Genomic DNA, 16103 nt, shown 5'->3' on the forward strand with positions numbered 1-16103 from the left:
AACACAAATACAACGTTGAAACAACATGCTTTTTGACGACGTTTAATCAATGTCGGGTTGTGACGTTGATTTGAACATTGAAATTTGGTCATTTCCCGACCAATATTTTACAACACAAACCTAATGTTGAAACAACATGCTTTTTGACGATGTTTAATCAATGTCGGGTTCTGACATTGATCTGACCATTGAATTTTGGTCATTTCCCAACCAACACAAATACAAGGTTGAAACAACATGCTTTTTGACAACGTTTAATCAACGTCAGAACCTGACGTTGATTTGAAGGTAGAAATTTGGTCATTTCCTGACCAATATTCTACAACACAAATACAACATTGAAACACCATACTTTTGACGACGTTTATTCAATGTCAGGTTCTGACGTTGATTTGACCATTGAATTGTGGTCATTTCCCAACCAATATTCTACAACACAAACCTAACGTTGAAACACCATACTTTTGACTACGTTTATTCAATGTCAGGTTCTGACGTTGATTTGAACATTGAATTTTGGTCATTTTCCAACCAATATTCTACAACACAAATACAACATTGAAACAACATGCTTTTTGACAACGTTTAATCAACGTCAGAACCTGACGTTGATTTGAAGGTAGAAATTTGGTCATTTCCTGACCAATATTCTACAACACAAATACAACATTGAAACACCATACTTTTGACGACGTTTATTCAATGTCAGGTTCTGACGTTGATTTGACCATTGAATTGTGGTCATTTCCCAACCAATATTCTACAACACAAACCTAACGTTGAAACACCATACTTTTGACTACGTTTATTCAATGTCAGGTTCTGACGTTGATTTGAACATTGAATTTTGGTCATTTTCCAACCAATATTCTACAACACAAATACAACATTGAAACAACATGCTTTTTGACGACGTTTAATCAATGTCGGGTTCTGGCGTTCGATTTCACCATTGAAATGTGATCATTTCTCAACCAATATTCTACAACACAAACACAACGTTGAAACAACATGCTTTTTGGTGATGTTTAATCAATGTCGGGTTCTGACGTTCGATTTCACCATTGAAATGTGATCATTTCTCAACCAATATTCTACAACACAAACCTAACGTTGAAACATACTTTTTGACAACATTTAATCAATGTTGGGTTCTGACGTTGATTTGAACATTGAATTTTGGTCATTTTCCAACCAATATTCTACAACACAAATACAACGTTGAAACACCATACTTTTGACGACGTTTATTCAATGTCAGGTTCTGACGTTGATTTGAACATTGAATTTTGGTCATTTCCCAACCAATATTCTACAACACAAATACAACATTGAAACAACATGCTTTTTGACGACGTTTAATCAATGTCGGGTTCTGACGTTCGATTTCACCATTGAAATGTGATCATTTCTCAACCAATATTCTACAACACAAACACAACGTTGAAACAACATGCCCTTTGACGACGTTCAATCAATGTTGGGTTCTGACTTGGATTCGACCATTGAATTTTGGGTGATTTCCCAACCAATATTCTACAACGCAAATACAACGTTGAGACAACATCCTTTTTGACGACCTTGTTTCGACAACGCGGATCCAACGCCAGACGCCAACGTCGTCTCAATACACAAATACAACTATTTAACAACGTCGTTTCGAAAGTCCGTTTTAAAGGACGTGTAATCGACGTTGTATCAACGTCGTGTGCCTGCTGGGATGAACGTGCTTTGTGGTCTGCGATACGAAGCTTCGATGTTTTGACCTACATTTTGATACATTTACGCACAAACGGTATCAAAGTCCCCCTCCCCGGATCGCATCCTTGCATGATTTATGTTTCTTTTATTTTCTTATCATTCCGAAGCTGACCAGTTTTCATGCTTGACATTTTTTTTCACCCAAAAATGAATGGAACTGTGTGACCTTAAAACCGCATCGAACCTTATTAGGTTCGATACGGCCCCGATAAATATCGATAATATAACACAGATACATGATACACAGCACAAATAGAAAAATGCATCCATTGTCATCATTTCTGCATCCTCCATTTTCCACCTCGCATCCATCGTCATTCCTCCATCTTATGCACCACCACCCCCCCCCCCCCCCCCCCCATACAATAATCAAATAACATAACACGTGCAACAAAAGGTCACGTGCAAACATCAATCAAATGTCTTACATTCAAATGATAACAAAAAACATTCTGACCTTTAGAGGAGCGTCGTGGTCTCGTCTCGTCTGCAACCGAACCGAACCAGGCCGACGACGACGAGGACCTCCAGGGTGGGGGTAAGTGGGTGGGGGGGGGGTGGGGGGGGTGCTAAGGTCGTCCGGTTAACCCGGTTTGTACCGAGCTAGGATGCAAGGTGAGCCACTCGATCCATGTCAGTGTGCACGCAGCACCTTTTGTGTGTGTGTGTGTGTGTGTGTGTGTTGGCTTCGGCATGCCGAAAAGAGCCGAAGATGCACGAAGGAGGAGGGGACCGGAGGAGAGCGAACGAGAGGAGTCAATACTAAACACATTTTTTTTCATTTATTTGTTGTTTATTAGTCTTAGTGACGTAATCGCCAACCTCCCTGGTAAAAGTCGATATTAATAAAGATAATACGTCATGGCGATGTGGCCGTTTTATTCTGGAGGGCAACTTCCGGTGACTGCATCCAAAAATAAAATGTCCGTGTGTCTGTTTTCTGATTGTATTTGTATTTAAAAGTGTTAACGAAACATTACGTCTTCACTTAAAGGACGTTGTAGTGGTCTAGGACCGGTACACAAGTCCACCTAAATCCGAACCGCAGCTGGTACTTTCCACACAACAACACAACTTCCGGTTTCCTAATATTGCCGAGTCATCGAGTTAGTCTGATGATTTTAAAAAATAAAAAGCAGATCGTTTAAATAGACTTCCGTGTGCTCTGACTAATGTTACAAAAATAAGATATTATAGCAAAAAATATGTATCAATGAAGTACTGTAACTTTTCTTACTAAATGTATTCTTTTTATTTTGGGAGAAAATATGTACTTAATTTCTCCGTTTCTCTTGTTATATTCTTATTTTACTGTTATATTTGTATTCTCATTGTGGCTTTTTATTTTTATTCTATTGTAATATTTTTCTTTTTTTTTTTTTCATTTATACCCCCATTATTTAATTTTTAATTTTTTAATTCGATCTCAATTTTGTACACTGCTGCTGGAATTGTAATTTTCCTGAGGGAACTCTCCTGGAGGAATCAATAAAATACTATCTATCTATCTATCTATATAATCGCAAATTATGTTAACTTAAATATTGTCTAATTATGCAAAAATATATGATCAAACATTCAAACCGTTTTTTTAAATAGAAAATAAATACTAATAATAATGATTCCAAAGCAAGTTATCCATCAAACTGTGCAATGTAAAAAGTAGCAATAGATTTCATGGTAAAATTGTGAAATTTTTACAGCATTTTTCTCTAAATGGAAAAAAACCCAGTACTTTTTATACTGTAATAAACTGTGGTGCCGTTTTGGTATTTACAGTAATACACCGAAAATTCTACACTTGTTGATTTGCGGTATAAAAATAAATAAAATTACTGTACAGTAAAATTGCAGTTTTTTTAATTTATAGTAAAAAAAACTAATGTGAATTTTACAGTAAAATTCTGGCAACTGAGCTGCCTTTTTTTTACTATAAAAACAGCAGTACTGTTTTTCCATTTACAGTAATATACACTACATTTTGAGGTGAAATTATTGCAAATTATATATTTTTTTTACATTTTAGTTTAAAATGCATAAAAAATGTGTAATAATAGTATTCACTGTTAGAAGCGGCCTTTTGGGGCCAAACATAACTGCCATGTGGCCCTCAGTGAAAACCACTTTGACACCTATGGTCTAAGAGGTGATAGCTGTGAAAAGTAAAGAGAGTAAAAAAAAAAAACTGGCAACTCTAGCTTTGAAAACCGTGAAGAAGCGTGTGTAAAAATGCCTAAATGACTGGGTTAATCACATAAAATGTTGCCGCACATTCCTGGCCCCTTCCTGCTCAGTCAGTGATACAAATATAAATGGTAAATGTCCTTATATCGTCATTGTCTGTTGTGGCTTGCAGCATTAGTGCTGGGCTGGTAAACAGTCTGAGGAAGATCTGCAAATTAATGTTTCAATCATGTTAAATTTGTTGTTATGAATTAAAAAAAAAAAAAAAAATTCCGGGAGACTCCCGAAATTCAGCGCCTCTCCCGAAAACCTCCCGGGACAAATATTCTCCCGAAAATCTCCCGATTTTCAGCCTGAGCTGGAAGCCACGCCCCCTCCAGCTCCATGCGGACCTGAGTGAGGACAGCCTTTTTTCACGTCCGCTTTCCCACGATATAAACAGCGTGCCTGCCCAATCACGAGGCGTCCGGCATACCGCCGATGAGCATGGTGCAGATGGAGAAGATTTTCTCGGCGTCCGTGTTGGCGCACACGTTGCCAAAGCCGACGCTGGTCAGTCTGCTGAGGGTGAAGTAGAGGGCGGCGATGTACGAGCTGCGCACCGACGGGCCGCCGACCGTGTTGTTGACGTAGGGCATCTCCAGGCGTTTGCCCAGCTCATGGAGCCATCCTTGGGGAAGAGACGGGAGGACAACAGGGTGACAAGAACTAAATCATCCAGACTAGAGAGATAAATTGTATTATGTTTATCTTACCTAAAAATAATTTTTTTTTTTTTTTTTTTTAACTAAATAAATTTGTACTATATTTTGCTAAAAACATCAAAATTAATTGTATTTTTATTTGTATTTTTTCTGACTCCTTATTACATCCAGCTATAGAATTATACATTAAAATAAACATATTTGAAATATATAATTTTAAATGATCATAATAATTCATTTAAAATGACCATATTTAATTATTAAAATAATTGCTTGTTTATCAACAACTTTAGCATTTTATTCATTACATTTTGAAGCTCTCAGAAGCCAAGTTATGTTATATTCCTTAAGTTTGAAGTATGAATTATCTAAACAGTTTTGTTTGCATATTTTCAGGATGTATATATATATATATATATATATATATATATATATATATATATATATTCCTCTCCTCTTAGCAACGCCCCCAACAACGCCCCGCCCACTCCCAGGCACGCCCAAACCCCCACCCCCCCAAGTATGAACGGCAATCACATTAAAACACGACATAAACAAATCAAAGCACCAAGGGTTCCTTTTATTGTGAAAGGAAGCAAATCTGGTTACGGAAGATCCTGAATAGAACCACATATTGACGTCCGTGTGAATATCACACTATTAAAAAGCAGGTCACGTGACCGCGAGTGTCCAGGTAGGGGAGGGGCTGCCAAGCTCCGCCCACTGCAGGGGGCCCGGCGCTATTCCAGTAGGCGGTCCAGGAAGTGGATATAGCGCAGCGCGAGGCGCAGCGTCTCGTTCTTGCTCAGCTTCCGGTCGGGCGGGTGCGTGGGAATGAGGCGGCGCAGCTCGGCGAACGCTCCGTTCACGCCGTGTTGGCGCCGCCGCTCTCGGCCGCCGGTGACGCCCTGGTGGCCTGTGACGTGAGCGTGAACAAGCCCGGAATTAGAAAGCTAACAAGGCCTGTGACATAAGCGGGAAAGAAGCCCGGAATGAAAGCTAACATCATGTGATCGCTCCGGGCAGGAAGTCGACGTACCGTGTGCTGCTGCTTCCGCCCGGCGTCCGCTACTTCCGTGTGTCATGACGACGACGACGACAACGGTGCTTCTGTGGCGACTGTGCGAGTTTCTGACGTCCCGAAACTCCTTTTATAGCCCCCTGGTCGTGGTGTGTGTGTGTTTTACACGCCGTTGCCATGGCGACGCCCCTCAAGAGTAACAGTCCAATTACTGCCAAACAGAGAGGAGCACCCGTGGGACCTGCTGAAGGGGGGGCGTGACACGCCTCCTCCCCGTCACACACTCGGTATATTTTAAATGTATTTATTTATTTTAATTTTATAAACCTTTATTTATAAATTGCAACATTTACAAACAATTGAGAAAAAAAAATAAAAATAAGTTTAAAAAAACAAAACACTCGTGACGTCACGTCGTGTTGGCGGTCTGGTGTGAGAGTCAGCTGACTGCTTTCCCACAGTTGTGTGGGCGCGAGGGGGCGTGGACTGATAAGGATCTCAGCCAATCGGACGCCGGCGCCGAGTGCCGGAGGAGGCAAAGGGGGCGTGGCTCTTTAGTTTCAATTAGTGTGTGACGCCATTAGATGATCAGTTCACACCACTTTTTTATGACGCTTTCATCTTATTAGGATGCCTTTATAATACAATACGTACTATTATTACATATTTACTTACACTACGTACTATTATTATTAGGGATGTCCGATAATGGCTTTTTGCCAATATCCGATATTCCGATATTGTCCAACTCTTAATTACCGATACTGATATAAACCGATACCGATATATACAGTCGTGGAATTAACACATTATTATGCCTAATTTGGACAACCAGGTATGGTGAAGATAAGGTCCTTTTAAAAAAAATTATAAAATAACATAAATTTAAAAAAAATTCTTGAATAAAAAAGAAAGTAAAACAATATAAAAACAGTTACATAGAAACTAGTAAATAATGAATATGAGTCAAATTAACTGTTAAAGGTTAGTGCTATTAGTGGACCAGCAGCACGCACAATCATGTGTGCTTACGGACTGTATTGATATATATTGATATATAATGTAGGAACCAGAATATTAATAACAGAAAGAAACAACCCTTTTGTGTGAATGAGTGTAAATGGGGGAGGGAGGTTTTTTGCGTTGGTGTACTAATTGTAAGTGTATCTTGCGTTTTATAGGTTGATTTAATAAAAAATAAAAACCGATACCGATAATTTAAAAAAACGATACCGATAATTTCCGATATTACATTTTAAAGCATTTATCGTCCGATAATATCGGACATCTCTAATTATTATAGCTGTCAGGGAAAAATTTATCAAATTACACAGAAAAAAATACAATGAATAAACTTTTTAATATTTTCATTTACAAAAGTAGCAATTAGGAAATAATTTAACTTCAAACGTTTTTGGTCATGGCGGCACATCGACACCTGCTGGTCAGCATCAGTATCACACCTGAGGACCGCTACCCATCCCACAGTGGGGAAAAAAAAAAAAAAAAGATTAATTTGATTGTTTTAGCGAGAACAAATCACTGCAATGTTCCACGCTACATTATCCGCCACGGTGCTAAGCATGGCAACATGTGGCAAAACCCCACCAGAGTCATTTGGACCAATCACAAGCCGTCAAAACAGGAAGTGTGAGTGAGCTGGCTCCGCCTCCTCATTCAACATCAAGGCAAGAAATAAACAAAAACGTCACAACGTCATCGACACGTTAGAAAAATACTTTTTCTTCTTTGGTGTTTGGTCCTCGTTCTCCCTCCGGAAGACGTCGTCGTCTTCAACAAGGCGTTCATCTGAAAGAACATACACACGTCAGGTCAAAGGTCACATGCGTGTTTTAAGCGTCGTCTTCGCATGCGACCCCTGACCTGCGCAGGCTGCGAGCGTCGTACAATGTGTTGTCCTCGTCGCTCTCCACCGCCTCCATCTCGAACGAGTCCGAGTTGGCCAGCAGCCCGTACTTTTTCCTGTGGGTGGGCTTCTTCAGCCTGACACACACAAACACACACAAACACATCAAATCTTGTGAGAATATGTATTTTGGCAAAATGTTCATTTACAAAAAAACTCAATTAAAATTTACAGTGCTTTTCTGTCAAATCTGTCATTTTTACAATGTATTTCTGGGTGCTCAGTACTGCCCCCTGCAGAGTGAAAATGACGTGCCACCAGTATATTATTGTCAGGAAATATAGTAAATCATGAAAATGTACTTTTTTTTTTTTGCTTCCTGTGTAATCTTGAATTTTAACTGTCGAGTGTTCCCCCAGGCTTGAAAGGAATGTATTATTTTTCAATGCTATGTACACATTTCGCTGGCATTCGCATGACAAAATGAATATATTGATTGTTCTTATCATTTTTCTCTTCATGCTATTAAAATATATCATAGAACACAGCTGACATGACACTAGGGTGTAAGGTGTTTGCGAGTGGAAACCCACCCAGGCCTGACAGGCATTTATAATTTTTCCATGCTAACTACACATTTTGCTAGCCTTCACTTGACAAAATGTATGTATTGATTGCTCCGATCATATTTTCGCATGCTGTTATAGAATATCATAGGAAACAACTGACATGACACTAGGGTGTGAGGTATTTGCTAGTGGAAACTCACCCAGGCCCTAAAGAAACGTATTATTTTTCCATGCAAGCTACAGATTTTGCTTGCATTTGCTAAAGAAAATGAATGTATTGATTGTTCCTATCATATTTCTCTTCATGCTATTAAAATATATCGTAGAATACAGCTGACATGACACTAGGGTTTAAAATGTTTGCGAGTGGAAACCCACCCAGGCCTGACAGGAATGTATTATTTTTCCATGCTAACTACACATTTTGCTAGCCTTCTCTTGACAAAAATGAATGTATTGATTGTTCCTATCAAATATCTCTTCATGCTATTAAAATATATCATAGAATACAGCTGACATGACACTAGGGTTTAAAATGTTTGCGAGTGGAAACCCACCCAGGCCTTAAAGGCATTTATTATTTTTCCATGCTAACTACACATTTTGCTAGCCTTCACTTGACAAAATGTATGTATTGATTGCTCCTATCCTATTTTCGCATGCTGTTATAGAATATCATAGGAAACAACTGACATGACACTAGGGTGTGAGGTATTTGCGAGTGGAAACTCACCCAGGCCCTAAAGAAACGTATTATTTTTCCATGCAAGCTACAGATTTTGCTTGCATTTGCTAAAGAAAATGAATGTATTGATTGTTCCTATCATATTTCTCTTCATGCTATTAAAATATATCGTAGAATACAGCTGACATGACACTAGGGTTTAAAATGTTTGCGAGTGGAAACCCACCCAGGCCTGACAGGCATTTATAATTTTTCCATGCTAACTACACATTTTGCTAGCCTTCACTTGACAAAATGTATGTATTGATTGCTCCGATCATATTTTCGCATGCTGTTATAGAATATCATAGGAAACAACTGACATGACACTAGGGTGTGAGGTATTTGCTAGTGGAAACTCACCCAGGCCCTAAAGAAACGTATTATTTTTCCATGCAAGCTACAGATTTTGCTTGCATTTGCTAAAGAAAATGAATGTATTGATTGTTCCTATCATATTTCTCTTCATGCTATTAAAATATATCGTAGAATACAGCTGACATGACACTAGGGTTTAAAATGTTTGCGAGTGGAAACCCACCCAGGCCTGACAGGAATGTATTATTTTTCCATGCTAACTACACATTTTGCTAGCCTTCTCTTGACAAAAATGAATGTATTGATTGTTCCTATCAAATATCTCTTCATGCTATTAAAATATATCATAGAATACAGCTGACATGACACTAGGGTTTAAAATGTTTGCGAGTGGAAACCCACCCAGGCCTTAAAGGCATTTATTATTTTTCCATGCTAACTACACATTTTGCTAGCCTTCACTTGACAAAATGTATGTATTGATTGCTCCTATCCTATTTTCGCATGCTGTTATAGAATATCATAGGAAACAACTGACATGACACTAGGGTGTGAGGTATTTGCTAGTGGAAACTCACCCAGGCCCTAAAGAAACGTATTATTTTTCCATGCAAGCTACAGATTTTGCTTGCATTTGCTAAAGAAAATGAATGTATTGATTGTTCCTATCATATTTCTCTTCATGCTATTAAAATATATTGTAGAATACAGCTGACATGACACTAGGGTTTAAAATGTTTGCGAGTGGAAACCCACACAGGCCTGACAGGAATGTATTATCTTTCCATGCTAACTACACATTTTGCTAGCCTTCTCTTGACAAAAATGAATGTATTGATTGTTCCTATCATATTTCTCTTCATGCTATTAAAATATATCGTAGAATACAGCTGACATGACACTAGGGTTTAAAATGTTTGCGAGTGGAAACCCACCCAGGCCTAAAAGGCATTTATTATTTTTCCATGCTAACTACACATTTTGCTAGCCTTCACTTGACAAAATGTATGTATTGATTGCTCCTATCATATTTTCGCATGCTGTTATAGAATATCATAGGAAACAACTGACATGACACTAGGGTGTGAGGTATTTGCGAGTGTAAACTCACCCAGGCCCTAAAGAAACGTATTATTTTTCCATGCAAGTTACAGATTTTGCTTGCATTTGATAAAGATAATGAATGTATTGATTGTTCCTATCATATTTCTCTTCATGCTATTAAAATATATCGTAGAATACAGCTGACATGACACTAGGGTTTAAAATGTTTGCGAGTGGAAACCCACCCAGGCCTGACAGGAATTTATTATTTTTCCATGCTAACTACACATTTTGCTAGCCTTCTCTTGACAAAAATGAATGTATTGATTGTTCCTATCATATTTCTCTTCATGCTATTAAAATATATCGTAGAATACAGCTGACATGACACTAGGGTTTAAAATGTTTGCGAGTGGAAACCCACCCAGGCCTTAAAGGCATTTATTATTTTTCCATGCTAACTACACATTTTGCTAGCCTTCACTTGACAAAATGTATGTATTGATTGCTCCTATCATATTTTCGCATGCTGTTATAGAATATCATAGGAAACAACTGAAATGACACTAGGGTGTGAGGTATTTGCGAGTGGAAACTCACCCAGGCCCTAAAGAAACATATTATTTTTCCATGCAAGCTACAGATTTTGCTTGCATTTGCTAAAAAAAATGAATGTATTGATTGTTCCTATCATATTTCTCTTCATGCTATTAAAATATATCGTAGAATACAGCTGACATGACACTAGGGTGTAAGGTGTTTGCGAGTGGAAACCCACCCAGGCCTTACAGGCATTTATTATTTTTCCATGCTAACTACACATTTTGCTAGCCTTCACTTGACAAAAATGAATGTATTGATTGCTCCTATCATATTTTCGCATGCTGTTATAGAATATCATAAGAAACAACTGACATGACACTAGGGTGTGAGGTATTTGCGAGTGGAATCTCACCCAGGCCCTAAAGAAACATATTATTTTTCCATGCTAACTACAGATTTTGTAGATCTACAGATCAACCCCCGAATAGATAATTGTTTCTATCACATTTCTGAATGCTATTATAGTATATCATAGGATACAACTGACATAGCACTAGGGTGTGAGGTATTTGCGAGTGGAAACCTCCCACAATCTCATCAAAATAAGATAGCGCATGACCTGTTGCCATAGAAACCAGAGTCAAATGTGAAATCAGGGGACCACCCACGAATAGATAATTGTTTCTATCATATTTCTGAATGCTTTTATAGTATATCATAGGATACAACTGACATAGCACTAGGGTGTGAGGTATTTGCGAGTGGAAACCTCCCACAATCTCCTCAAAATAAGATAGCACGTGACCTGTTGCCATAGAAACCAGAGTCAAATGTGAAATCGGCGGACCACCCCCGAATAGATAATTGTTTCTATCATCTTTATGAAGGCTATTATAGTATATCATAGGATACAACTGACACAGCACTAGGGTGTGAGGTATTTGCGAGTGGCAACCTCCCACAATCTCCTCAAAATAAGATAGCACGTGACCTGTTGCCATAGAAACCAGAGTCAAATGTGAAATCGGCGGACCACCCACAAATAGATAATTGTTTCTATCATATTTTTTAATGCTATTATAGTATATCATAGGATACAACTGACACAGCACTAGGGTGTGAGGTATTTGCGAGTGGAAACCTCCCACAATCTCCTCAAAATAAGATAGCATGTGACCTGTTGCCATAGAAACCAGAGTCAAATGTGAAATTGGCGGACAACCCCCGAATAGATAATTGTTTCTATCATCTTTATGAATGCTATTATAGTATATCATAGGATACAACTGACACAGCACTAGGGTGTGAGGTATTTGCGAGTGGCAACCTCCCACAATCTCCTCAAAATAAGATAGCATGTGACCTGTTGCCATAGAAACCAGAGTCAAATGTGAAATCGGCTGACCACCCACAAATAGATAATTGTTTCTATCATATTTTTTAATGCTATTATAGTATATCATAGGATACAACTGACATAGCACTAGGGTGTGAGGTATTTGCGAGTGGAAACCTCCCACAATCTACTCAAAATAAGATAGCACGTGACCTGTTGCCATAGAAACCAGAGTCAAATGTGAAATTGGCGGACAACCCCCGAATAGATAATTGTTTCTATCATCTTTATGAATGCTATTATAGTATATCATAGGATACAACTGACACAGCACTAGGGTGTGAGGTATTTGCGAGTGGCAACCTCCCACAATCTCCTCAAAATAAGATAGCACGTGACCTGTTGCCATAGAAACCAGAGTCAAATGTGAAATCGGCGGACCACCCACAAATAGATAATTGTTTCTATCATATTTTTTAATGCTATTATAGTATATCATAGGATACAACTGACATAGCACTAGGGTGTGAGGTATTTGCGAGTGGAAACCTCCCACAATCTCCTCAAAATAAGATAGCACGTGACCTGTTGCCATAGAAACCAGAGTCAAATGTGAAATCGGCGGACCACCCACAAATAGATAATTGTTTCTATCATATTTTTTAATGCTATTATAGTATATCATAGGATACAACTGACATAGCACTAGGGTGTGAGGTATTTGCGAGTGGAAACCTCCCACAATCTCCTCAAAATAAGATAGCACGTGACCTGTTGCCATAGAAACCAGAGTCAAATGTGAAATCAGCGGACAACCCCCGAATAGATAATTGTTTCTGAATGCTTTTATAGTATAACATAGGATACAACTGACATAGCACTAGGGTGTGAGGTATTTGCGAGTGGCAACCTCCCACAATCTCATCAAAATAAGATAGCATGTGACCTGTTGCCATAGAAACCAGAGTCAAATGTGAAATCGGCGGACCACCCCCGAATAGATAATTGTTTCTATCATCTTCATGAATGCTATTGTAGTATATCATAGGATACCACTTACATTGTACTAGGGTGTGTGGTATTTGCGAGTGGCAACCGAACCTACCACAATCTAAGTTATTATTAGACAGAGCTCGCTGTTGAGAACTCCATAGAGAAAACACAAGATTTAACGTCAGCCCTCCTCGTCAGCATTCGTCCACGTCACGCACGTTTTCGTGGGACAGTGTGCGCACTGCCCGTGAATTCGGCGTAAAAACCACCTCACCCTGTTGCTCCGACCGGGCCTCAGTGGAGCCCGGGTGGGGCGGGACGGTCTAAAGTGTGCGCCAAAGTGAGACCAAAAACGCAGACGTTTGTGAACGGAGTCTGGCAGCAAAACTCACCGCACAGCCCGAATAATGAAGTAGAGGACCCCGATGCCGGTGAACCCGATGAGGACGTACAAGGCCCGCTGGAACATGGAACTGTCCACGTTGAACCCGTTAAACAGACCCGGGTGGCTCTTCGTCTGGTTCTGCCCGCTGGTGTGGTTCACGGCGGGTTTGAGTTCCGTGGTGCCGCCGCTGCCGACGTCGGCCTCCGCCACAAGGAAGAAGAGCCAACAGAGCGGGACCAGGAGAACCGCGAACAGCGTGGACGTCGACATTGTAAACAAAAACAACACAAAACTGGTAAAGGTCCAACGAAACCGAGCTGGTTAACGCGATGCTTTGTTGACAAAGTACACGCCAACCAGGAAGTGGATTACCACTGTTTGTGACGTCATCATACGTCTCAAACCCTACAAAAAAAATTAAATACTACTGTACTAACATTACTTATAATACAAAACAAACAGTCGTTGTTTTTATTTTTATTTATTTTCTTTATATTTTCTTGTAATGTAAAATAAGCACACTAAGTGGAAATCACGACACTACTACCAAAGAAGAAATGTTTTACTAGCTCGCAGACACATGTTTACTTGCGCCCCCCAGCGGCTATTTGAGGTTGTACACAAACTCATGACGTCAACGTGCCGATGGACTGGTGCCTGGTGGTAATAATAATAAAGTAATAATAATAATGAGTGTAACAATAGTTGTTGTGTGCCATTAAATGACTAAGAAGTGTAAGTTAAAGTGGTTCTCGTGTGTTTTAATGGAGGAATGATTTTGGTGTGGGTCCAACAAAGTTGAGCTGGTTAACGCGATGCTTTGTTGACAAAAGTACACGCCAACCAGGAAGTAGAGGACCACTGTTTGTGACGTCATCATACGTCTCAAACGATATATATATATATATATATATATATATATATATATATATATATATATATATATATATATATATATATATTGCATTCTATTTTAGTTACTTAATTGAGTTTACAACCCCCTGGTGCTGTTTTGTACTGTTTTTGTACTTATTTTGATTATTATTATTTCTCCATTGTTTGTAAATGAATAAATAAAGGTTTATAACATTCAAAAATGTGCTCAATGTTTCCTTACCATTATTGCTATGTTGTCTATTACCATTGTTGGTATATTCATTATTCCTACATTGTTGATACAAATTATTGTTACAGTGTAATAATTATTGTTACCTGTGGTAATGCCACTATGATACAACATCTGTATTATAATCCTTGAACAAAGTAAGGGTGAAACTCATGTGAATAATCACTGAATGGAGAACTGGCGGTGGGATTAAATAAATTATCTTCTTCCCACTCCCTTTCAGGCAAAACTGGACAATCATGCATTACATACTTATACATTACCTTTTGCACTATATTAATTTATATTATTATGTGTTGTCAACTTTGTACTTTTTTATGTCAGTGCCTGAAATAAATAAATAAATTAATAAAAAATTAAAATAAATTAAATGTACTACTTATAATACAAAACAATGTTTTTATTTGTATTATTTATTTTTTATATATTTTTTTTAATGTAAAATGAGCACACTAAGTGGAAATCGCGACAACACTACTACCAAAGAAGAAGAAATGTTCCCAAAATGTTTACTTGCGCCCCCAGCGGCTATTTGAGGTTGTACACAAAGTCGTGACGTCAACGTGCCGAAGGAGTGGTGCCTGGTGGTAATAATAATAAAGTAATAATAATAATGAGTGTAACAATAGTTGTTGTGTCGTTAGTGTGCCATAAAATGACTAAGAAGCGTAAGTTACAGTGGTTCTCGTGTGTTTTAATGGAGGAATGATTTTGGTGTAGGTCCAACAAAGTTGAGCTGGTCAACGCGATGCTTTGTTGACAAAAGTACACGCCAACCAGGAAGTAGACGACCATTGTGGCAGTTTGTTTACGTATGAAAAAATGTATGAAAAGTATCAATGTTGTTTAAAAAATCTGTGTCAAAAGATCACCAAAACAATACCTTTATCCTTAAAATCTATGGTGACTCAAGATGTTTTATATTCAAATACTACCCCTTGTCTGAGAAACCTTAATATTGAAAATGTTCATTTCTGTGATGAAAAATGTTCCAACAAATACATGAGGGCAGTTTTTAGTGAAATAATATTTTCCGGGCACAGTTCATAGACAATATATTCTGAATGAGTTTACAAAAGTTGAGCTAAGGAAAATAAGGACAAGATATATTACATTACCCAATTCTTCCCAAAATTAAAGAAATACAATTTAAAATGATTAATGGTTAATTAATGATTAATGATTTTTTGAGACTTAAACTTAACATGGAGGTTGATGGCTGTTATATCTGTGGAGCTGTAGAGGATGTCAATCATGTGTATGTGGAATGTGAGAGTGTACATGTGTTTTGGGAGGAGATCAGAGATTGGCTAAGAAACAAGGCTGTGGAGATGTCCCCATTCTCTATAGAAGAGATCACATTTGGTATTTTTATAAACGACTGTAACATAGAAATAGTCAACATTATTATGCTCCAGGCAAAACATTTTTTTACATAATTGTCGTTTTTTTCTAATTGACTTAATGGGCTTATTTATTAATTATCAATCAAATCTTGGAAAATTATTAAAAGTACAAAAGCCTTTAA

The 16103-nt window shown here is 38.2% G+C and overlaps 2 protein-coding genes across 4 annotated transcripts in view; both read right to left on the bottom strand.

The window, feature by feature from the left end:
• apc2 (APC regulator of WNT signaling pathway 2) overlaps positions 1-2382 on the bottom strand; it is a 40543-nt gene extending 38161 nt beyond the window's left edge. The window contains exon 1 of the mRNA XM_062038966.1: positions 2219-2382. The gene's annotated coding sequence lies outside the window, so the exon portion shown is untranslated. The remainder of the gene's footprint in view (positions 1-2218) is intronic.
• A 4629-nt stretch (positions 2383-7011) lies between these two features.
• Positions 7012-16103, bottom strand: part of fam174c (family with sequence similarity 174 member C) — a 42878-nt gene continuing 33786 nt past the window's right edge. For 2 of the 3 annotated variants that reach the window (XR_009824735.1, XR_009824734.1), the window contains 2 exons: positions 7555-7674; positions 7012-7479 (listed from right to left, as the gene is read on the bottom strand). Coding sequence is in view for 1 of the 3 variants with exons in the window: in XM_062038523.1 (XP_061894507.1) it covers positions 7476-7479; positions 7555-7674; positions 13457-13719 (387 nt within the window). In the remaining 2 variants the exon portion in view is untranslated. Of the gene's footprint in view, positions 7480-7554; positions 7675-13456; positions 13978-16103 lie in introns of those variants that run through there. The other variant, XM_062038523.1, reaches the window with a different exon arrangement.

The sequence above is a fragment of the Entelurus aequoreus genome, linkage group LG27, assembly GCF_033978785.1.
Source record: "Entelurus aequoreus isolate RoL-2023_Sb linkage group LG27, RoL_Eaeq_v1.1, whole genome shotgun sequence".
In the NCBI taxonomy this organism is placed as follows: Eukaryota; Metazoa; Chordata; class Actinopteri; order Syngnathiformes; family Syngnathidae; genus Entelurus; species Entelurus aequoreus.